A 24,883-nucleotide genomic window follows, 5' to 3' on the forward strand; every position below is an offset into this window, starting at 1 on the left:
TCAACACGGTGTGGTCTGGCTGTGCTGTTCCTGGTCTGTGTCAACACGGTGTGGTCTGGCTGTGCTGTTCCTGGTCTGTGTCAACACGGTGTGGTCTGGCTGTGCTGTTCCTGGTCTGTGTCAACATGGTGTGGTCTGGCTGTGCTGTTCCTGGTCTGTGTCAACACGGTGTGGTCTGGCTGTTTGTGAATCCAACACAGAGACAGTGGAGGGCTGATTAGACACTGTCTTCTCTCCCTGTGAGTGGAGTGCTGGACAACGTGTACACTGCTGAAGGAATAACAAATACAAACCCAAAACAGGAACAACACATTGATTGGAGTGAGCATGTAGCTTGTAACTGTGATGCAGTGTGTGTGTGTGTGTGTGTGTGTGTGTGTGTGTGTGTGTGTGTGTCCTGATCTTCATTATCATCATCATCATCTTAATCATCACAACATATCTCTAGTTATTCAATAGTTGTAACTGAAATTCTTGTGCTCTATTCAGTATCTTTAAAATGATTGGTATTTAAAAAACAACCACCTTTGATTGGGGTGAAGTTTGGTGAAATGAATTCAGTGTGGCATGAAGTGCAAGAGCTACATCTTGTGTACTTTTCATAAAGTGGTGTAAGTGATTTTCTTGAACAAACACATAACAATAGAATCCCTACAGGAAGGAGTCCAGACAGAGAATGGTGCCCACCATCCTGACCTGTGATCTCAGTCATATCTCAGGCAACAGCCCTTCGCTGACAAGTGAATACATCAACAGCAGGCAAGGGGTTAAGAGGACTGATCACATGGTAACACAGGCACTGACGCTTGAGGATGATGACTTTCTCTGCTCTGAGATACCTGTCCATATCGCTGGAAGGTATGTGAGCATGAATTCATGTGCTGGTGTATGCCAGTTGCAGCAGTTTTCATATGCCATGCAATGCAAGCGACAGGCTATGTGTGTACGTCCTTCCAGGGATGAGAGAATGTGCTCTCAAGTAACACAAGTATTCCGAATGTATGAATGAATTATATATGTTTTTAAAGAGTAGTGATATGGAAGATATGGGAAAATATAATGGTGCTGTGTAATGTTGTAATCGTCTAACACTTCAGCATGTGGTAGTGATCCACTAAAACCCTCCACAGAGTAATGACAGGCCCAGTGACCACAGCCCGACCAGCAAGCTGAACGACGGTTTTGTGAAGTCATAATTCCCACAGCTCTCGACCCACAATCCCACCAACATCCATCCAACTCTCTCAGTGAGAGGTCAAAGTTGAAAGGCCATGGCAACATAGCAGCCATGTACAATAAATGATTTGTGGGGCAATAACAAGCCACACAACTCATCATCGTCTTAATCATCACAACTCCCCTGAAACACACACACAAAAACTAGAAATAAATCAACAATCATTAAATATTGTTACAACAGCAACATTAATTGAAACAGAAAGTTTATTTAGCTATCTCTACTCACCACATAAATACTTTTCAGTACATATATTTGTCTGATGTGAGATACCATAGATAGTTTCATCTGTTTTTGTTGTTCAGTGAGGTTTTTTTTTTTTTTGGTTCTCCTTCTGTCTCACTCTGTCTCTCTTCTTTTTCTTCTTCTGTGTTCAAGGGCTGCGGCTCTCGTGTTGACTGATATGTATGATAAGGGCTGCGGCTCTCGTGTTGACTGATATGTATGATAAGGGCTGTGGCTCTCGTGTTGACTGATATGTATGATAAGGGCTGCGGCTGTGGCTCTCGTGTTGACTGATATGTATGATAAGGGCTGCGGCTCTCGTGTTGACTGATATGTATGATAAGGGCTGTGACTCTCATGTTGACTGATATGTATGATAAGGGCTGCGGCTCTCGTGTTGACTGATATGTATGATAAGGGCTGCGGCTCTCGTGTTGACTGATATGTATGATAAGGGCTGTGACTCTCATGTTGACTGATACGCATGATAAGGGCTGCGGCTCTCGTGTTGACTGATATGTATGATAAAGGCTGCGACTCTCATGTTGACTGATACGCATGATAAGGGCTGCGGCTCTCGTGTTGACTGATATGTATGATAAGGGCTGCGACTCTCATGTTGACTGATACGCATGATAAGGGCTGCGGCTCTCGTGTTGACTGATATGTATGATAAAGGCTGTGGCTCTCGTGTTGACTGATATGTATGATAAGGGCTGCGGCTGTGGCTCTCGTGTTGACTGATATGTATGATAAGGGCTGCAACTCTTGTGTTGACTGATATGTATGATAAGGGCTGCGGCTCTCGTGTTGACTGATATGTATGATAAGGGCTGCGGCTCTCGTGTTGACTGATATGTATGATAAGGGCTGCAGCTGTGGCTCTCGTGTTGACTGATATGTATGATAAGGGCTGTGGCTCTTGTGTTGACTGATATGTATGATAAGGGCTGCGGCTGTGGCTCTCGTGTTGACTGATATGTATGATAAGGGCTGCGGCTGTGGCTCTCGTGTTGACTGATATGTATGATAAGGGCTGCGGCTGTGGCTCTCGTGTTGACTGATATGTATGATAAGGGCTGCGGCTCTTGTGTTGACTGATATGTATGATAAGGGCTGCAGCTGTGGCTCTCGTGTTGACTGATATGTATGATAAGGGCTGCGGCTGTGGCTCTCGTGTTGACTGATATGTATGATAAGGGCTGCAACTCTTGTGTTGACTGATATGTATGATAAGGGCTGCAACTCTTGTATTGACTGATATGTATGATAAGGGCTGCGGCTCTCGTGTTGACTGATATGTATGATAAGGGCTGCGGCTGTGGCTCTCGTGTTGACTGATATGTATAATAAGGGCTGCGGCTCTCGTGTTGACTGATATGTATGATAAGGGCTGCGGCTCTCGTGTTGACTGATCAGTATGATGATAGCTGCGGCTCTCGTGTTGACTGATATGTATGATAAGGGCTGCGGCTCTCGTGTTGACTGATATGTATGATAAGGGCTGCGGCTTTCGTGTTGACTGATATGTATGATAAGGGCTGTGACTCTCATGTTGACTGATATGTATGATAAGGGCTGCGACTCTCATGTTGACTGATATGTATGATAAGGGCTGTGACTCTCGTGTTCACTGATATGTATGATAAGGGCTGCGGCTCTCGTGTTGACTGATATGTATGATAAGGGCTGTGACTCTCGTGTTGACTGATATGTATGATAAGGGCTGCGGCTCTCGTGTTGACTGATATGTATGATAAGGGCTGCGGCTCTCGTGTTGACTGATATGTATGAGTGGTCTTGTGTGTGCAGGACAGTTTTACCCCTGCCATGTAGGCAGCCATACTCTATTTTTATGGGGTGTGCATTCTGGGTATGTTTTTGTTTCCTCAACCACTGACTGCCGACATAGGTTACAGTATCTGTATTTGTTCTTCATGCTCACACAAAAGGAAGCTCAGACATCAGCAGGTCTGCACTTTCTCTTCATCTGGGAAATCTTCAGTCTTAAATCCCACCAGGCACTGCAACTGAGATTAAAACACAGAATCCTCAGATTGAAATTCCAACGCTTGATCACTTACCTGTCATGCTTGTCCTCTCTCCCCCCCCCCCTACCCAACACCCCCCCCACCCCCTTTCTCTCTGCTTGTCAGTGTTTGTCTTTGTCTCACCTTGCTCCTTTGTCTGTCTGTTCATGCACTTTCCCATTTTCTCATCTTTTGCTGTACATTGACATTCATAGGTATGTTAGGTATCTTAACCACATTTCTTTTTTTCATTTTTATTTTACTTTATTTTTATTGTATTGTTGGTGTTGGTTTCCCCATTTTATTTCACTTGATGTCACTCTATGTTGTACAGGTGGTGGTGTGTCAGGCCTGTTACGATTTCAAGGGGAATTCCTACCTGGAGTTCTCCCCAAGTGGCCTGAGCATTTCTCACAGGTGTGTGTGTGTGTGTGTGTGTGTGTGTGTGTGTGTGTGTGTGTGTGTACATGCATGTGTGTATGTGTGTATATATTAGTGCGCTCTGTGCACATTATATGCTTGTGACTGCAGAGTGTATTCAAATACAATATTTTTTATATTTGGGCTTATGGTTCACAACCATATAATGTAAAGATAAAAAGTATAAATATATATATATATATATATATAAAAAGGTACAGACACAAATTGAAAATCATAGACAAACACAAATACACATACATGTGCATATCAATATCAGAACTTGTGCATGCCCACTCACAGGTTTGAATATAACCTGGATATTACACATGGACAGGGCCGATGACTAGATATTCAGGTGAATGGTTCTGGATTGCATAATTCTCTTTAATCATACTAGATTTGTTAATGAGACAGGGCATTGACTGCTTTGGAAAAAAAAGAATGGCAAAGCAAATGGTTTTGGTCCTAATACTTCCATACTAATAACCTGAGGCGAGCATAAAAAATCATTTTTCACACACTCTCTCTGCTGCCTTATTCTGATGTTTTGTTATATTACTGTAAACTACCAAATAAACATCCAGTATCTTGTTAAAGCCCACCTTCCATTTTGGGTTAAAACTGTGCACAGGGTAAAAGTACCTTGTGAATGCCCTCCCACTTTGAAGAAAAAAGAGATACTTTTTTAATGAAATGGTGATAATCCAGTTTGCAGTGTTGGATCATGATGTTTTACAAAGCAGTGCTGATGTACAAACAGTAAAGGGTGGTACCTCTCTCCATTAAAAAGGTATACAACTTCAAGTAAATGCTGCTTATATTACCGATTCAGCTAGAACACAGGTAAATATAAAGGTACATTGGAAGAAATCTGGACACTTCTTCAAAAAAGGAAGCACCAGGCTTGTCCTTATTCCTATCACACAGCATCAGTGACATACGGCACATTCCTTCTGTCATTGCTGCTTTGTGCACATGTCAGTGTGAGAATTACCTCTCTTCACTATTTGTTGATCAATTGTTCTCCTGGCCTCATTGTTTATTCAGTTCAGTGCTGATATAGACCTGAAGACTAAAATAGACTATCTGCATGAAATAATGATATGTCTATGACAAAAAAAACCCAAAGCCTAAATCATGATTCAGTGTCTTGCTTCAGTAGTTGATATTTTGTTTTAAGAGGTTTGCATAGAATGGTAGGCCTGCCCCTGCACACTTAGTTGTCCACATCAATCTTGGCATCGGATCATTCTTCTGATGCTGTGAGTTTAAGGAGAGACTTCTCACACATGGAGAAAATGGCCAGCCAGTGTTTCATGGTGGAACTAAGCCAGGGAGTGGACTCCTCTAAACGGTCAAGTTCACTGTCAATGCCCGTCCTCAACTGAAACATGAAATTTGTGCAAGGAGGGTGTGGGTGCTTTCCAGGTAGTTTTCAGTAACTGTTCTGGACTTTCCCCATTTCTTTTGTCATGCTTAGCCATTCGGATGAGACAATAAACAGAGGTCTCATGTGCAGCAGCATGCTGTTAATGCATGTGAAATAACCCATGGGACTAAAAGGGTTGTCCCTTGGAAAATCATGTTGAAAAATCCACTTTGATTTATAAAAAAAACCCACTTGCAAACAGAAAAAAAGAAAGAATAAAAAGGATGGGGCTGCACTGTGGCAATGGGCTCTCCCTGGGGAGAGCACACCAAATTTTACACAAAGGAATCTGTTGTGACAATACAACACAACACACACAGAGCACAGCACAGCACAATACAGCATAGCACAACACAGCACAGCACAGCACAGCACAGCACAGCACAGCACAGCACAGCACAGCACAGCACAGCACAGCACACAACACAGCACAGCACAACACAGCACAGCATAACACACACAGAGCACAGCACAGCACAACACAGCACAGCACAACACAGCACAGCACAACACAGCACACAACACAGCACAGCACAACACAGCACAGCATAACACACACAGAGCACAGCACAGCACAATGCAGCATTGCACAGCACAACACAGCACAGCACAGTAAAGCACAGCACAACACAGTGCACAACACAGCGCACAACACAACACAGTTACAACACAGCACAACACAGATCTGTGGGTGACCTAACATAGTTTCCTGAGGACTGCCGATGCTGGGACTTTGACAGATGAACCCGGTTGTGGCTGTGTATGAGGGATTCCGAATGAGCTGCATGGGAGCACGGCTACTGGAATGGTACAGAGGATGGAGCAATAAGAAAAATCTGTGTGTGCAGGGTCCACTACAGCCTGAAGTTCCAGACCAGAGAGCCCGCGGGGATCATCCTGTACTCAGAGGGTGACCATGACTACGAAGGGCTGTTCGTTCACAACGGTCAGCTGGTATATCTGCTGACCAATCCCTCGCAGTCTGGTGTGGAGGGCACCACAGGGGCCTTTTATCGAACCTCTGCCAGCGTCAACACTGGGGCCTGGTTCACGGTCAGTTGGAAGGCAGGGAAAGGAAGCTCAGACACTTACATACATGCAAGAAAAAGATTCCATTTGTTTTCATCTTCATTTAGGTTTGATTTCTGTGTAATTGGTTACTTTTTCTTTCACATAAAATGCCTTGAGCTCTTTGAGAGAAAATGTGTTTTATAAATGTCCATAATATTAATGATAATAATGATACTACTACTACTACTAAAATAATAATGATAATAATGATAATGATAATAATAATAATGATAATGATAATAATGATGATGATGATGATAGTAATAGTAATAATAGCAGTAATAGTAATAATAGCAGTAATAGTAATAGTAATAATAGTTTTGATAACAGAGAGATGTTTTAAAATTTAACTTATAAACTTGAATTGAAGCACTTGTGAACATCTCTTTCAGGTATATTGTTGATTTCATTGCGACCTGTAAAATCCTTTTCTTCCCATTTTGCCGCTCTGTTTGCTTTGGCATAAAAAAGAAAATCAGTGTGGAGTGGTATCCAGGAAAAACAACGTAAAATATGTGTGTGTATGTGTCTGGGGGTGGGTAAGTGGATGTGGGTGTGTGCACACATGTGCACATGATTGAAGCCTGATTGATTGACACAGGAAATGAATGATAAGCACCTGAAGGCAGCGTTAAGTCGGCTGTGCCCAGGTAGGCAGCCTGTTGTGCAAATGACTGTATGTTTGTAGAGTGCTTTGAGCTTGATCGCTAATAAAAGATAGGCACTATATAAGTATCCATATCAATGAATCAGTGAAACAGTCAGTTGACAGCTTTCTTAATAGAGTTTAACTCTTTCATTGCCTTGTTTCTGTGTGAAAAACACTCCCCAGCACCAAATATTTTAGTCTCACAGCTCTCAGTCACAGTCTTCTGGTCATGTGGAAACAACACAATGGACTTGTTCACTTCAAACTAGGTCAGGAGGTAAAGGTTAGTTCTTGTACTATTGTGCTGGAAACTGGCTGCAGCTGTCGAGCTTTGTTACAATATCAAAAACGGTCCTTTTAACATGACCTCTTGATGCTGAGTAAAGTCACCTATGGCGATTGAAGTCAGCCATGGTGTTGAAAGAGTTAACAAATCAATGACCAAAGGAGAGCAGAGAGTGAGATGAAGTTCACAAAAGAAAACATCACATAACATCACATAAAACGTCACAAACAGATGCAAACGATGTAAGGTATATGAAACCCGAGACGAAAACATCCCGGAAAGCCGCAGCAAACAACAAACATGCATGAAAACAACATTTCTAATGCATAAAAGGTTGGCAAAGACAGAGCAAATCGATAATGTCACTTATCTGAAAAATGGTGGCCATGGAGAATGATTCCAGAAATGGCATTTCACTGGCTAGCAAACGGCGGTCTAATGGCGAGATGTCATATCACTGAGTTGCTGCGATAAATTTTGGCCGAGAAGAGCAAACAGATAGGCCTGGTTTGCATCAGTTTGACATGGTAAGTATATTTAACCAAACTGGGAGTATAATTTGAACTCCCCATGTTAAATTGGAGCAATATGTCTTCTCTCTGACTGTGCGTGCTGCCTGCAGGTGGAGGTGTGGAGAAACTGGCAGATCCAGAAACGTGCGCCGCTGTCTGGCATGGAGCTTCGGACGGGCATCGTCCTCTATGACGAGGCAGGGAACAGGCTGGAGACCCACACTGACAACCTCAACCACCGCAACGTCATCCTCCACCCCACCATTTATGTTGGCGGCATTTCATCATCTGTGGTAAGACTTTTGCCAGAGTTTTGGGTTTTTTTTTTTTTAGCTTTTCTTTCAAATAAATAAACACATTTTTATTCAATAGAATACATTGATACAGATGTAAGAAAGAAAACAAGAAACAAAAAACACAGAAACAGAGGAGTAAAAATAGCAATAACAACAAAACACACACACACAAATGGCTTTTCCTTGATGCTAGAAACTGCTTCTTTCTTCTGCTTTATTGGGCTGCACCTTCCACGTTCACTCGTATGTACACAAGTGGGCTTGTACGTATATGACTATTTTTACCCTGCCATGTAGGCAGCCATACTCTGTTTTCAGGGGGTGTGCATGCTGGGTATGTTCTTGTTTCCATAACCCACTGAACGCTGACATGGATTACAGGATCTTTAACGTGTGTATTTGATCTTCTGCTTGCGTATACACACGAAGGGGGTTCAGGCACTAGCAGGTCTGCACATATGTTGACCTGGGAGATTGGAAAAATGTCCACCCTTTACCCACATTGAGCCATTACCAAGATTTGAACCCGGGACCCTCAGATTGAAAGTCCAACGCTTTAACCATTTGGCTATTGCGCCCATCATGCCAGAAACAAAAACAAAAACAAAAACAACAAAAAAAAAAAAACCAAAAAAAAAAAAAAGAAAAAAAAAAAAAAAGAAAAGAAAAAGTATGTGTGTTCATGACTGTTGAACTAATCTGTTGTTTTGTTTCTGTGCCAGGTGCATGCCCGAGGGTCGCCGATCCCGGCGTTCAAAGGTCAGGTCAAGGACATGAAGAAGGAGGGCAACAACAACAACATCAACTTCAGGTCCTATTCCCGCAACTATGAAGGGCTGGTGAAGGAGTGCAGCTGAGTTCTTCACTCTGTCATGGACGTCATGGATGTCATGGACGTCATGGATGTCATGGAAGTCATGAATGTCATGGACGTCATGGATGTCATTCGCTTTACATTGCTCATCTGGGCAAAGACTGCAGCGACCATTTTGTTTCTGAGGAGTTTTTGATGTATATACTTTAAAAAACAACAACTGATCTTGTACCCCTCACCATTTTTTCGTTTGTCAGTTAACAATTGAAGCTTGACATGAACCTGGTTGTAGATTCAGATCAAGTTGCTTGACAAAACAGTGTTGTATGTGGTGATGCTGTGTACAACCTGTTTACCAGGATGTTGACAGACTTTTAAAAACGTGTTCACTCCTTCTCCCTGTTTCCTCCTTGCATTTGATCTAATCGAGATGTGTGTAGTTGGTCCAGCAAAAGGCTGAATCAATCCCCATTTGATAACTGTTTTGAACCAGGGCTGGGGGTAGAGGGGAAGGAGCGGGGTGGGGAAGAAAGAAAAGGTGAAGGAAGGGGGAGGGAAAAAGAGTACTATCATTCAAAGAGAAACAATGGTGAAGTATACACACACACACACACACACACACACACACACACACACACACACACACACACACATAGACACACACACACACACACACACACACACGCACACACACATAGACACACACACACACACACACACACACACACATATGCACACACACACATACACACACACACGCACACACATGCACACACACACATACACACACACTCACACACACACACACACACACACACACACACACACACACACATGGGATAATGCTGTGGCCAGAATGTATAATTACTCAGCTGACAATACAGGAAAAGAAGTCTACAGTCTAACTGAGAGAGAGAGAGAGAGAAAGAGAGAGAGAGAGAGAGAGAGAGAGAGAGAGAGATTCTTCATTGACAGTTTTTTGTTTGTTTGAAAATTAAATATCTTGAACATAGCACAAATTTCATACAAACCTGAAGCATCCACATTTAAAGAGGACATGTTCAAGGAATATATATAGCCCAACACTTGGCATATATCACAGACAGACATAAGTTTACAGTTGGGCCAACAGCAGTGTGAGAGCTGTATTATCAATGGTTTCCCCAATGAAATCGGAAATCTTTTAAAGCTTAGTCTTTTGTGAAGGACTGTGACTCTCAAACTATGAGGCAAAATTGCACGGGCTCTTAGTGCTGCAGCCTTTGGGGCTAGCTGGCCTTTGGGGACCATCCCAAGAGAGTGTGGATGTAACTTGGGCAAGACACTCTCCACTATAATGAAATTCTAGCCCAGATAACTGGGACAGCAGTTGCCACCTCTGCTGTTCTGATGGTCATAGTCAGACACAACTGACTATCATATATATATATATATATATTTTTTTTTTAATACATTTTTAAGAAAAGTCCTATCCTGCAAAATATCCTTATCCTTTCTACATTTCTTATGCATTTATCATTCTGCTTCATGTTGACTATGAGCTTTGGAGGTTCAAGAAGCACTGGGACAATCTTCAAACCCACATGACCTTGTATTCTGAAGGAAATCAATGTCTTGACTTGATTTAAATTTTACATGGACTCGGACATATGTTGGTGAAATGGTCTTCTTATGATATTTTTAACATTTTAATGTGATTTGAGTTTTACATGGACTGGGCGTGGTGTGGGTAAATCAGTCTTCTAAATGTTGTTTTAAGGTCAAGGTCAAATTCTGAGGCAAATAGCTCATTGGTCGGTGAACAGATACATTCATGATCAGTGGGTGGGGCTGCGTACAAATGCTTGAACAGATTGAAGGCAGAGGGGTAATTACTGTCTTCAGAAATCCAGCATTGTCATTGACAGCACAAGAAAGACTCAGACTTGCCTCGGTTGTAAGTAGGTACAGTCCCTTGCTACACCTTGGAACAAGGTGCAGCTCTGTCCTGGAAATGATTAGAACAAACTGTCCTCTTCTCTGTGATTAACCCCTTGAGTGCTGAACCTTTGCGGAATGAGGTCAGTGTGTGTAAGTTTGAAGTGTTGTTTCTACTTTTTGTGTACTTATTAATGATGTCACTGATTTAGCTACACAAAGTGAATGCAGTTCCAAAAGGAAGAAATCTTAAGAAAGAAAGGTGACTGACATCTTGACCTATAAACTATGTCTTAACTTAATGAGGTGACAGCCCTTCACTGATGAGTATACTCTTCAACAGCAGGCAAGGGGTTAAATCATTTCTTTTTCACTCTTGGTCCTCAGTTTCAGCTGGCTGAAGGAACTTCAGGATGGCACTGATGACTGGGGAGATTTTCTTCATAAGCAGACTAGTTTTATGTGTAGAAATCACTGTTTTATCAGTGACTTCCTGTGGTGTGGTAGCTGAGTACTAAGACATATATTTTACATGGAAATCACTACTTGATCAGTCACATATGATGATTAAAATGGTTAAGACTGGAACAATATTCTTGTTGCAGCTTTTCTATGGGGTTTATTATTTTCTGAACAACTTCGAATGATGCGGTGAGAACTGAAACGACAGTGCCTTACTTTCATTCTTTGCTATAATGATATAATGATCATCCAGTTTACTTTTAATCTTTGTTACAATCATCATTTTACTTTTAATCTTTGTTATGATTATATTTAATCATCAGTTTCAGCCATCATTGAAAATGTTCATACATTTGTACATGTTTAGGACAATGGTTTGCAACAAATCAGCAGGAAACTATATATTCAATGTTGATGTATCCAAGCTGCGTCATCTTCCAGCTTTGTTTTAGAGGATTTGTATAGCCCAGTTAGACCCATGTTTTATTATTTTCCTGTTCATTTTAGAAAAAGGAAATTTAGGAAGTCTCTTTGTTCTTTTTATTTTTTCATATTCTCATTCAGTTTCTTTGTTGCGGCTGATTAGAATCATTCACTTAACAATGGCAAACCAGCTGGGAAGCAGCTTAAGTCAATGTTGTGTGCCACTCCCTTTGGTCTAAAATATGTGAGAAGAAAGCCATGCTTTTGTGTTCTTTCTTTTCTTTCCAGTCACCTTCATACACAGCACAAAATGCCTCTGTGGTCTGTATTGCACTTTAGGTTTGATATCCTAGTCCCTATTCCATCATCTGTCCACTCTGTTATCCTCTGTGTTCACTTGCATTGACTTTTCTTTCATGTGTATCCATGGAAACATCCTATATGCTCCAAGCTTCTTGATGGTTATGCACTGACTTGAAAAAACTTATTTACTTATTTTGGATTTGGAAACATCAAACTCAGCTGCATTTTAAAAAAAAGAGAGAAAAGAAAACAAGGAACAAATAGACTGCAGAATGAGTTTACTGACATTGTGTTTAAGTTGTAAAATGGATTCTCCTGCTGTTCAAAATGAATAATGGATTCTCCTGATCTTTAATTTGAATAATGGATTCTGTTTATGTCGAATAATGGAATCTCCAACTGAAACAGATTGTTGCATGAATTCAGGTGTCGGCATTCATCCCCTGAACTGAATTTTAATCATGAGAATTACCGATGAAGAAAAACTGTTGTTTTTTCTTTATTGGAGTCAAGGTTAATCAGTTTTCCTTTTCTTTACCTTATGATCTTTATCATTACATAGGCCATGACAAAACCAGAAGAGTTGATTAATATTTGGTGAATTATATGAGTCATATTGTAAATTGTTTATGTCATGTCTTTTAACTTCAACAAACAGTACATACATGATTATCTTTTTCTGAGAGCCTATACATTTTCATATATTTTCAAGACTGGGGATTTTTTTTTTAAAGCTCATATGTACATAACTCACCTGACATGTGTCTGTGTGCCTTTGGAACTGAATAGGACGTCAAGTAATTGTCACACAGAATTATGTTAGATGTATATTTTTGGTGTTATGAACTTTACTCTAAATGTTTGTGTGCGATACTCCACTTGTGCACTGGAAACACAAAAGTGGTCTCTTTGCAGTTTTGTGAAGACTGGATCAGTGACTGCTTTGTGAGTAGTCTGTAAAGTATGTGCCAGGTTTATCAGTGAACGTTCAGGGGAACAGACAATGTTTTGTCACTGATGATGTTGACTGCAGTCATCAACTGGAAGAGGTAAAGGTGAAGACGAAATAAAGGGCTGAAAGATATATCACAGCACACCTCTGTCAGTGTGTGTGTGTGTGTGTGTGTGTGTGTGTGTGATGCGTTGCATGTGTGTGTGTGTGTGTGTGTGTGTGTGTGTGTGTGTGTGTGTGTGGTGCGTTGCATGTGTGTGTGTATATGTGTGCATGTTCATGCATGTGTGCGTGTGCATAACTGTATGTGTGTGTGTGTGTGTGCACAAGCAAGCAAGTGAACAATTCATAAAACAACAACACACATTTGCAGTGATTTCAGATTTTGTCAGTACATGTATTTGACAAAAAAAATCAAACTGATCCATAGCAATCTGGTAACAAATAGATCTCGCTGTCATAGATTCCGTATTTATGTATCTGTTCAGAAAACAAAGCCCACTCCCCCCATTTCCACCTGAAAAAAAGAAAAAGAAGAAGAAAAAAAAATCCAGTGTGACTGCATTCTTTAGAGACAGATTTGTTCTAAGTATCTTCCGGCCAAATTATGTCACAACTGCCAGAAATGAATAAACAAACATTCTTTTCCCTCCTGAAAGCACACAATTAACCCTTTGACTGGTGCTAATGAGCATGCTCGTCAGTGAAGGGCTGTCATCTCACTGAGAACTTAACAGGTCAGGATGTCAGTCACCTTATCAGGACACCTCAATCTTGGGGGGGCCAGGACTGCATAACCAGTATACAGTAAAATCCATGTCATCATCGATACGTGCACAAAAGTGGTGACTGACCTTCGAACTTATTCGACACTGATCTCATTACACCAAGGTTCAGCAGTCAGGGGTTAAAAGAAAAGAAGAAAGAATATACAAGAGCACACAATGAGTTGGCTTTTGGAATTGTTTTTACTGGAGTACTGGAGTTTGACAGGACACAGCATACAGTAATATGTATACACATGGAAAGTGTCATTGGCCCATTTCCTCTGTCACTTTTATAACAATGACACCCCCACGACACCCCCCCCCCTTCCCCACACACACACACCCCAAAAAAGAAGAAAAAAAAAAAGAAGTACAAAGATAATGGCAGCCAAAAACAAAACACAACAACCCCGCCAAAAAACCCCCCAAAAACAAAAACAAAAAAACAGCCCCAAAACAACACCACCACCTCCTCCCTCCTAAAATTAAGCATATCACATGTGTGTGTGTGTGTGTGTGTGTGTGTGTGTGTGTGTGTGTGTGTGTGTGTGTGTGTGTGTTATCTTGAGATCAACACTGTCAGCTGAGATTTAGAAAAAAAAAAGAAGAAAAAAAAAGAAGAAAAAAATAAAACAACTCAAACCAATGAAACAAAAACAACAACAACAATAACAAACATAAGTGCAAATATAGTTGACTTATTTCAGTACCTCGTTGACTTATTTCAGTACCTTGCTGACTTATTTCAGTACCTTGTTGACTTATTTCAGTACATTGCCTTGTTGACTTATTTCAGTGCCTTGTTAACTTATTTTAGTACTTTGTTAACTTATTTTAGTATCTTGTTGACTTATGTCAGTACTTTGTTGACTTATTTCAGTACAGTGCCTTGTTGACTTATTTCAGTACCTTGTTGACTTATTTTAGTACCTTGTTGACTTATTTTTGTACCAAACACCAGACAAATTAAACAGAAAAACAACAACTGAATCTTCTTTTTGTTGGATGATTAAAAGAAAAAGAAAAAAAAAAGGGGTGGGAGGTGGGGGGTTGAGGGGGGAAGGGCAATTTTCATTCAGATTTGAGCAAAACTCCTGGGCATGAAAAGAATATTTACTCTAATGTCCACTGTTGTAGCCATATGTATTTTGGAATAATTTTTGGACTCAAGTCAATCACATTATATTAACACATGTGTAAAAAATTTTTTTGGCATTATGTGTAAATGTACCAAAGATTATCAGTGTACATGAGGTTATCACAGTTCTTGGACATTGCATAGTAAGAGATATATATATATAAAATATCACAGCAAAAATGGATTACAGTCTCTGTGGCTGATAACAGACACACTTGAAATATGTTACAGCGATACACATAATTGGAATTAAAAAAAAACCAAAGCAGAGAGAGACAGAGACAGACAGACAGACAGACAGAGAGAGAGAGAGAGAGAGAGAGAGAGAGAGAGAGAGAGAGAGAGAGAGAGAATGGGGGAGAGAAGGGGGAGGGGAAGGAGGAATAGGGGGAAAGATGAATGCAGAAATGATTTGCTTATAAATGCACAACTGTTAAGTAAGTTCTCTGTTTTAATGGAGAGAAATCCTTTACTTCTAGTGATATTTTGAAAATCAAAGTGGGACATATGTAAACATATTGACACTCCTGATTATGAACCCTTTTCATAAAGTATTCTTGATTATTTTCTTGTAAATGATGTGATAATGAAAAAAAAAATTATTGCAAATAACAGATGTATGGACAAAAAAATCTCTCTTTTATCATTGCATATATCATTCAACAGGAACACTGAAGTCACAAGAAAAAAATGATGATATCTTTTAAACAACAGAAATAAAAGCAAGACTGGTTAAGTAACGTACAGACAGCAGAGCAAAATAAAACAAAATGTTCACTCAGATCTTTCCATAAATACATTAAAATAAAGTCTGTGACTGATGGACATGGCAGCAGACTGGCCAGATCATTGGACTGCCATGCCCTGCATCCGTGAGGTCCTGGGTTTAAAACTTGGCAGAACATGGTGGGTTTAAGGTAGACTTTTTCCAACACATGGACAAACCTTCGTGTGCATTAATCCCCTTTATCTTAAAAAAAACAAAAAACAAAAAAACAACAACAACATATATATAGATAGATAGATATGATGGGGATTAATATATATATATATATATATATATACATCATTAATCCCTATCATATCTATATATATATATATGTATATATGTGTGTATATATATATATATATATATATATATATATATATATATATATATCTGAAAGACAGAGACAGAGATAGAGAGTCAGAGAGTGAAAAGATAAATATTTTTTTTTGTATACTGGCAGGTACATATTGCTCATATCAGTTGCTTCAAATGCACAGCGTCAATAAAGGAAAAAACATTCATGTTATGGCATGCCCATACCAACTGTAGGTAGAAGAGTGGGTAAGGCACACAGAATAAAACACAACTGGAAAGAATAATTAAAAAAGAAAAAAAAAGTACATGTATACAAACCACATATTACAGCAATAACAGTGACATTCAACACTTGACCTTTACAGGATGAAATGCTTGAGAAAATGTAGTTTCCCCACTCATCTTTTTGGCAAACAATGGGTCAAAGAAGTATTTCATGTTGAAATCATGAGCTCCAAAACCTGTGTAGTGGACTGTTCTTGAAAGCTGCAAGAAATGCCATCATTCTGATTTACCTATACCCTGGTACATTAGAATAACACCCAGTCAAATTCCCAGCAGGAGCTGAACATGAGAACAATCACATTCTTTAAAAAAAAAAAAAAAAAAAAAAGACAACAAATTAATGGATTATGTTCAGAGTGACACAGAACAGAAACAATCTGTTCCATCACAGATGCACATATATTTCAAACAGTCTACTTGTAATATGCTGAACTGATCATATCCCATTTCCATAATACTGTTTGTGCTTATTATGCAGACCATACACGTTCCTCCCCAGCCCAAGTTCATTTAAGTCATTGATCTCTCATCACACAAACTGGTTTCAATGGTGGTAATCTTTTTAACCAGTGATCATAAGTTCATCAAAAAAGTACCACAGCAAAAACCTGATGTTACTGTCAGCTGTCCTGCAGTGTTTCTGATCTAGGAATGAGGAAAGTACAAATATTGTGCTATAAATGCAGTCTTTTCCAATGTTTTTTTTTCATTCTGCATTGCAACTTTCAGACTCTGAATGTCTACATTGGTAAAAACTAATCATATGACTATAAGTACTCATTTCTTTGTGACTAGTGACATAAGTGTTATTTGCCGAATCAATCCTATAACTTGCTAAGTATTATTTTTTGTTACTAGTGACTATGATGCTGCAAGCTGAATCAATACTTGTAATGCCTGAGTCAGAAAAGCTTTGAAGCATGTGGAAGTCATGTTCACCTGGCGTACCAGCAATGCCTGTACAACACAGGTGTCTGCATGCTGGATGTGGCTGTCAGAAGATGATGCACTTTAGTCAAAGACAGGAGGGGCTGGGGAATTCTTTGAAGAATCAGGGATGTCTCTGTATTTCCAGAGAATGAAGAGATTCTGTTATGTCTTGGAAATTTGGGAGCTATATATATATGAAACCATTGTGTTTTATGTGTCTGTTTTATTTTCTGATGAATCAGGGACTGCTCTATTTTCTGGAGTTTTGGAAAGTGGACTTTCTTTAGCAGGAGCCTCTGTGGTGTCTTCTCTTGGTTTAGGAACAGAGGAATCATCCACAGGAGGGGCATCAACATGTTCTGGAAGTGGAAACATAGTGGTATTTGGATCTGCTGCAGTTTGAGCGGAGTCTTGCAGTGCAGTGGAAGAAGATGTGGCTGTTGCACTGTCTGTATGTTGCTGAACAGAGGGTGGTCTTTCTGGTTCCTTTTGTACAGGTGTCTGACCTTCAGCAGCATCACCATCTGTGCTGATCTGGGTCATGGCCTGGGGACTGTCCAGCGCTGCCTCAGGATTGACCTTTGGTTGACCCGACTCTGGGACTGGACCACTGGCAGTGGAGTCAGAGGTTCCATCACAGTGTGTCAGTGGGGCATCATTGTTGTCAGGTCCTGCTGCTCCATCAACCATCTGTGAAGCTGTTTTGCCTTCAGCTGAAGTTGCATCAGCTGAATCAAGAACAGGTGCTTTCTCAGAAGGAGCGGATGCATGTGCAGTTGTTGCTAAGTCTTCAGCAGTCTTACCGTCACCCATGTCTGTTGTTGAACTGTCAGCTCCATGTTTGGGTGTCAGAGGTTTACCATCATCTGCAGTGGAGAACTTCACTTCCTCTAGAAAGACAGTGAAAATGTCCTCTTCCTCAGCTGTTTCTACAGTGACTCCTGACATCCTAGGGGATGTGGCATCTTTTACTCCAACTTGCTTTTCCTTGTCTTCAGATGATGCTTCTGGCTTTGTTGCTGGACCATCCTCTACTGATGTTTGCTGCATGGAAGTGGCATTTCCCTGTTCCTCAAGAGACTGACTTTCTGGGGTTCCAGCTGTCTTGGTTTGACCTTCTCCATCTGACAGAGGTGCTGGCATAAGCTGTGGTGCAGTACTACCTTGTGGAGCTTCAGCATCTGGTTGTCCTTCTTTCTGACTGGTACTGGCTGCTGTCAGTCCTCTGTCTTGGCAACTTTCTGTCTCTGTTGATGATGCTCTACAGCTTTCATCTGCAGGTACACCAATGGCAGAAGATGGTCCACGGTCAGCTCCATTGTTCTGATCAGTTGCAGACACATATCCATCTGTTTGCTGTTGACTGCCGGCTGAGGCTGATCTATATGACTCCTGCTGAGAGGTCTCCCCCTGTGGTCTTTGGACTTCCTGCTGTTTAACTGGCTGCCCATCTGATTCATCCTGCATAGAAGCAGCCGTGCTTGTATCTTGTGGACACTTTGTTGATGGAGAATCTTCTATTGACTGTTGGTCATTGGAAGATGGTCTTTCTATTCCCTGTTGTACAGAGGGTTGTGTTTCTATTTCCTGTTGCACAGATGATGGTCTCTCAGTTTCTGTTTGCCTCTGAGCTGATGATGATCTCTCTGTTTCATTTATAGAAATGGGGGTGCTTTCTGTATCTTGCTGAACAGAAGGTGGTATTTCTGGTTCCTTGTGTGCAGATGATGATGTCGTTTCTATTTTTTGCTCATTATTCTCAGAGGGTGTCTCTTCTGTTTCCTGATGTGCAGTGACTGCTGAAGCGAAGTTCTCTTCTTCTCTTCCGCTCTGCAGACAGTTCTCTGGCACTGTGGTCTGCTGTTCAGGATCCTGACTGCCTGCAACAGGAGTGGCTGTGATGTCTTCCTGCTGATTCACAGAAAATGATTTCTCTTTCTCACATCTCTGAGTGCTAACAGAAGGCGGTCTCTCTTTCATAGTAACTTCGCCACTAACAGAAGGTGGTTTCTCTTTCTCAGATCTCTGACTGCTAACAGAAGGTGGTCTCTCTTTCTCAATCACTTGGCTGCTAGCAGAAGGTGGTCTTTCTTTCACAGATTTCTGGCTGAAAACAGAAGGTGGTCTCTCTTTCTCAATTACTTGGCTGCTAACAGAAGGCGGACTATCTTTCTCAGATCTCTGGCTGCTAACAGAAGGTGGTCTCTCTTTCTCAGATCTCTGACTGCTAACAGAAGGTGGTCTCTCTTTCTCAGATCTCTGGCTGCTAACAGAAGGTGGTCTCTCTCTCTCAATTACTTGGCTGCTAACAGAAGGCGGACTATCTTTCTCAGATCTCTGGCTGCTAACAGAAGGTGATCTCTCTTTCTCAGATCTCTGACTGCTAACAGAAGGTGGTCTCTCTTTCTCAGATCTCTGACTGCTAACAGAAGGTGGTCTCTCTTTCTCAATTACTTGGCTGCTAACAGAAGGTGGTCTCTCTTTCTCAGATCTCTGGCTGCTAACAGAAGGTGGTCTCTCTTCCTCAGATCTCTGGCTGCTGACAGAAGGTGGTCTCTCTTTCTCAGATTTCTGACTGCTAACAGAAGGTGGTCTCTCTTTCTCAGATCTCTGACTGCTAACAGAAGGTGGTCTCTCTTTCTCAGATATCTGGCTGCTAACAGAAGGTGGTCTCTCTTTCTCAATTACTTGGCTGCTAACAGAAGGTGGTCTCTCTTTCTCAGATCTCTGGCTGCTAACAGAAGGTGGTCTCTCTTTCTCAGATCTCTGGCTGCTGACAGAAGGTAGTCTCTCTTTCTCAGATCTCTGACTGCTAACAGAAGGTGGTCTCTCTTTCTCAATTACTTGGCTGCTGACAGAAGGTGGTTTTTCTTTCTCAATTACTTGGCTGCTGACAGAAGGGGGTCTCTCTTTCTCTGATCTCTGACTGTTAATAGAAGGCGGTCTCTCTTTGTCAGATCTCTGGCTGCTAACAGAAGGTGGTCTCTCTTTCTCAATTACCTGGCTGCTAACAGAAGGTGGTATCTCTTTTTCAGATCTCTGACTACTAACAGAAGGTAGTCTCTCTTTCTCAATTACATGGCTGCTGACAAAAGAGGTTATCTCTTTCTCAATTACTTGGCTGCTGACAGAAGGGGGTCTTTCTTTCTCAGATCTCTGACTGCTAACAGAAGGTGGTCTCTCTTTCACAATAACGTGGCTGCTGACAGAAGGTGGTCTTTCTTTCTCAGATCTCTGGCTGCTAACAGAAGGTGGTCTCTCTTTCTCAGATCTCTGACTGTTAACAGAAGGTGGTCTCTCTTTCTCAGATCTCTGGCTGCTAACAGAAGGTGGTCTCTCTTTCTCAATTACATGGCTGTTGACAGAAGGTGGTCTTTCTTTCTCTGATCTCTGACTGCTAACAGAAGGTGGTCTCTCTTTCTCAATTACTTGGTTGCTGACAGAAGGTGGTCTTTCTTTCTCAGATCTCTGGCTGCTAACAGAAGGTGGTCTCTCTTTCTCAGATATCTGACTGCTAACAGAAGATGGTCTCTCTTTCTCAGATCTCTGACTGCTAACAGAAGGTGGTCTCTCTTTCTCAGATCTGTGACTGCTAACAGAAGGTGGTCTCTCTTTCTCTGATCTCTGACTGCTAACAGAAGGTGGTCTCTCTTTCTCAGATCTCTGGCTTCCAACAGAAGGTGGTCTTTCTTTCTCTGATCTCTGGCTTCCAACAGAAGGTGGTCTTTCTTTCTCTGATCTCTGACTGTTAATGGAAAGTGGTCTCTCTTTCCCAGAACTCTGGCTGCTAACAGAATGTGGTCTCTCTTTCTCAATTACGTGGCTGTTGACAGAAGGTGGTCTCTCTTTCTCAGAACTCTGGCTGCTAACAGAAGGTGGTCTCTCTTTCTCAATTACTTGGCTGCTAACAGAAGGTGATCTTTCTTTCTCTGATCTCTGACTGCTAACAGAAGGTGGTCTCTCTTTCACAGATCTCTGACCGCTAACAGAAGGTGGTCTTTCTTTCTCAATTACTTGGCTGCTAACAGAAGGTGGTCTCTCTTTCCCAGAACTCTGGCTGCTAACAGAAGGTAGTCTTTCTTTCTCAATTACTTGGCTGCTGACAGAAGGTGGTCTTTCTTTCTCTGATCTCTGACTGCCCACAGAAGGTGGTATCTCTTTCTCAGATCTCTGACTGCTAACAAAAGGTGGTCTTTCTTTCTCAATTACTTGGCTGCTGACAGAAGGTGGTCTTTCTCTCTCTGATCTCTGGCTGCTAACAGAAGGTGGTCTCTCTTTTTCAGATCTCTGATTGCCCACAGAAGGTGGTCTCTCTTTCTCAGATTCCTGACTGCCCACATAAGGTGGTATCTCTTTTTCAGATCTCTGACTGCTAACAGAAGGTGGTCTTTCTTTCTCAGATCTCTGGCTGCTAACAGAAAGCGGTCTCTCTTTCTCAGATCTCTGGCTGCTAACAGAAGGGGGTCTTGCCTTCTCAAATGTTTGACAATTTTCATTGGGAGAATATGGCTGAACAGGCTGACTGGCGCTCCCACCAACAAATGATATCACACTGGAGGCTGGAGAGACAGGGTAACTGGTAGCATCTATTCTTTGGTAGCATTCTCCAGTCTGCGAAGTTGCCATCTCTAATGCAGGTAAATTCCGGCTTTGTTTTGCATTCCTGGTGGGGCTGACAGCTGAAGGATGTCCGCTTGATACAGAGCTGTTTGAACTGATGGAATTGATGTCAATCACCACTTCAGCGCTTTCCGGACGTTTGTAGGGAAGGGTGCCGGGATGAGGTGTGTTTGAGCTAGAGGAGGCTGAGCTGCATCTCGATGCATTGGATCTCGCGGATGATGATGTCCTTTTGCGGCCTTTGGTCTCAGTTTTAGGCGGCTGATCAGCGACTGGCCTTGTGAATGTATCTTTAAGAAATGGATGCCTGCAATCTGAGGCAGACCTGACTCTCTTCGGGGACCCAGCTCCATAGAAAGATTTTCTACTTTGTGCTGAAGCAGGGCGCTTCACGTCTTTGTCAGGAAAGCCAGCACCATAGAGTGAGAATTTACTCTGGGCTGAGGGAGGCCTTTCCACAATGTTCTGCAGAGAACCAGAACCATGGTGAGACCTGCTGTGAGAGGATGGGGGTCTATCTGTTGGCAGGGAAATGTCAGCACTGTGCAGAGAAGTTCCACTTTGAGCCGAAGGAGGTCTTTCCGTGTGACTTTCAACATGATCCTCACTGTGTGCCGATGTTTTACTACAGACTGAGGCAGGCCTTTCAATACCTTTCAACGATTCTGTTAGACTGCTTTGGAGTTGTTCTGTATCTACTTGAAGGTACTCATCATCCTTTGAGGCCTTTCTACTGGAGCTGTTTGATAATGCTTGCATTGTGTCTGATGTCTGTGTAATTCTGTCCAGCACATCACCTGAAGACATGTTATCCAGTACCCCCTCATCTCTCTGACCATCAGTTCTGTCTCGAGATGACTTGGAGACTCTGCTTTCACGTGACTGGGGACGACTTCTCTGTGCTTTCTGGCTGGACTCAGAGATGGAGGAACGCTGTGAAGTGCCGGAAGGAGGTCGTTTGATGACTGGTTGATCACCTGCAGACATGTTGGAAATGGAAGACGTTCTGCTTTGTGAAGCACCTTCAGCCTCCATTCCTGTTGTTGTTTGGGAAGAGCCAACCTTGGGGTCAACAACGTTCCCCCCCACTGAGCCAGTAAAATCAGCTGAGAAACGTTTACCAGAAGAGTAATTGGTTTCAATACTTCTAGAGGAGTAAATGAGATTACCTGGCTCGGAATTGGCTTGACTGATGAGAGAACTAGACCGCATGTGCAGCTTTGGGAAGTGGACATTCTGATCTCTGCTGATATCGGTGTTAGAAACCAACACAGGGTCACGAGGAATGCTGTTGATAATGTCATCTTCTCCTCTGCTGTTGTCCACTTTAATACAGTATCCAGTACCTGGTGTACTGGACTGCAGAAGTGAAATGCTTCCCCTTGAGCTTCCTGCAGACCCAAAGCGGGGAGGCTTGTACAGCAAAGGTTCCTGTGACATTCTTAGTGAGGGTTCAATGCGTGTGCTGGGTGTAGGTATTGTCTGGCCTTGTGGATCTGAACTGCCTCGGATTTCTGGTTTTGATTCTTCCACACCGCCAGGAGCTCTCTCTGAAGCCTGGCTGCCTGTGGGTGTGACAGGTTCAGAGTCTTCTATGCTCATTTCCCCTCGGACATCTCGTGGAGATTTTGCTGGTGTTGGTGTTGGTGGTTTTGAAAGCACTGTTTCCTTTTCACTTCTTCTGGATCTCCTACTGCTCCTGGATGATGATCTGTGCTTTTTCCTCTCCTTCTTCTCACCCTTCTCTGAGGGACCGCTCTTTTGAGATAGAGTGGTTCTTTCACTGGCAGCTGAATTCTCAGTGGACGCTGAACCGTTCTCAAAAGTTGATTTGTCGCCGGAAGCTAAGCTATTACTGTCAGCCTGTTTTTCATCGGAAGCTATTTTTTCAGTAACAGATGATTTTTCGTCAGAAAGTGGGTTTTCACTGCTGAATTTGTCCTCATTATTAGCTGGTGTTTCATCAGTGTTTGTTTTCTCAGTGGTAGAAGATCTGGTTTCTGTTGTTTTGTCATTTGCAGTTTTCTTCTTCGAGGTGGCTGTACTTCTTGAAGCAGTGGTGTTCCTTGATGCTGCCGTACTTCTGGAGGCTGCAGAAGCCTGGGTTGCCTGTGAAGACTGGCTGCAGGCAGATGGTGGACGTGAGCCCAAAGTGGAATCCATGTCACTGATGGTGTCATCTCCCTGGGTGTCTGATGAGGTGGTGTACACCTCCCTGACCCCAGGTTCACACACAAAGTACTCTTTCTCCAGCCCTCTGTCATCGTCACGGTAGGCTTGATAATTTCCTCCTGCCCTGTTCCTGCCAGATGGTTTCCTGGATGGTGCTTTAGGCTTCTTCAAGATGCCTTCATCTCCTCTCTCGGGGGTTGACTTCTCAGGAACTTCCTCCGGAAGCTTGCCTCGAGGTGTTTCCAAGATGGGAAGCTCATCCTCTCCTCTCTCAATGTCCAGACCCTCCAGTTCACTGGCTCTGTTGGGCGCGGCACAGGCACCTTGCTCTGCATCCCCTTTACTGCTGGCTGCTGCTGCTGCTGGATCTTGTGGGAGGCAAAGCTCTGTTGATGGATGAGGGGGTAGTTGTACTTGTAGCTGAGGAAGTGGCGTGGTCTGGGTGCCTCTGTCAGTATGATCCTCCTCCTGATTGGTGATTGTGTTGTCAGAGGAGTCCACTGCTCCTTCATCCTGACTCTGATCATCATCATCATCTTGCTGTGGCTGGCCCTGCTCTGTGTCATCGTCTTCCTGTTGAGCGTTCTCAGCTTCCTCCTGTCCCCCTTCGTCCCCCTGTACCTGTCCTTTCTGCTCTGCTCCTGTCAGTCTGATCCGCTCTTCATCAGCTTGTTGAAGATGTTCTTCTGCTGGTTGTTTTTCTGGGATGTTGGGTTCACTGGGTGTCTGCTTCGCTTCTTCCTCCTTGTCCTTTGAAGAGCTGGAGGTGACGTCATTGTGGGATGGAGGAGAGGCGGCTGACATCTCCTGGGTCAGACTGAGGTCAGCATTGATGTAGTCTTCGTTTCCGGTGTATCC

At 42.3% G+C, this 24,883-nt stretch overlaps 1 protein-coding gene across 1 annotated transcript in view; it reads left to right on the forward strand.

Moving 5' to 3' along the window:
- The window catches only part of LOC143293807 (uncharacterized), an 18,679-nt gene extending 5,516 nt beyond the window's left edge, over positions 1-13,163 (forward strand). Inside the window, exons 2-5 of the mRNA XM_076605070.1 lie at positions 3,827-3,909; positions 6,193-6,397; positions 7,973-8,155; positions 8,881-13,163. Of these exons, the coding sequence (XP_076461185.1) occupies positions 3,827-3,909; positions 6,193-6,397; positions 7,973-8,155; positions 8,881-9,015 (606 nt within the window). The 3' untranslated portion in view covers positions 9,016-13,163. The remainder of the gene's footprint in view (positions 1-3,826; positions 3,910-6,192; positions 6,398-7,972; positions 8,156-8,880) is intronic.
- Positions 13,164-24,883: the final 11,720 nt, after the last annotated feature.

The sequence above is a fragment of the Babylonia areolata genome, chromosome 19 (genome assembly GCF_041734735.1).
Source record: "Babylonia areolata isolate BAREFJ2019XMU chromosome 19, ASM4173473v1, whole genome shotgun sequence".
NCBI lineage: Eukaryota > Metazoa > Mollusca > Gastropoda > Neogastropoda > Buccinidae > Babylonia > Babylonia areolata.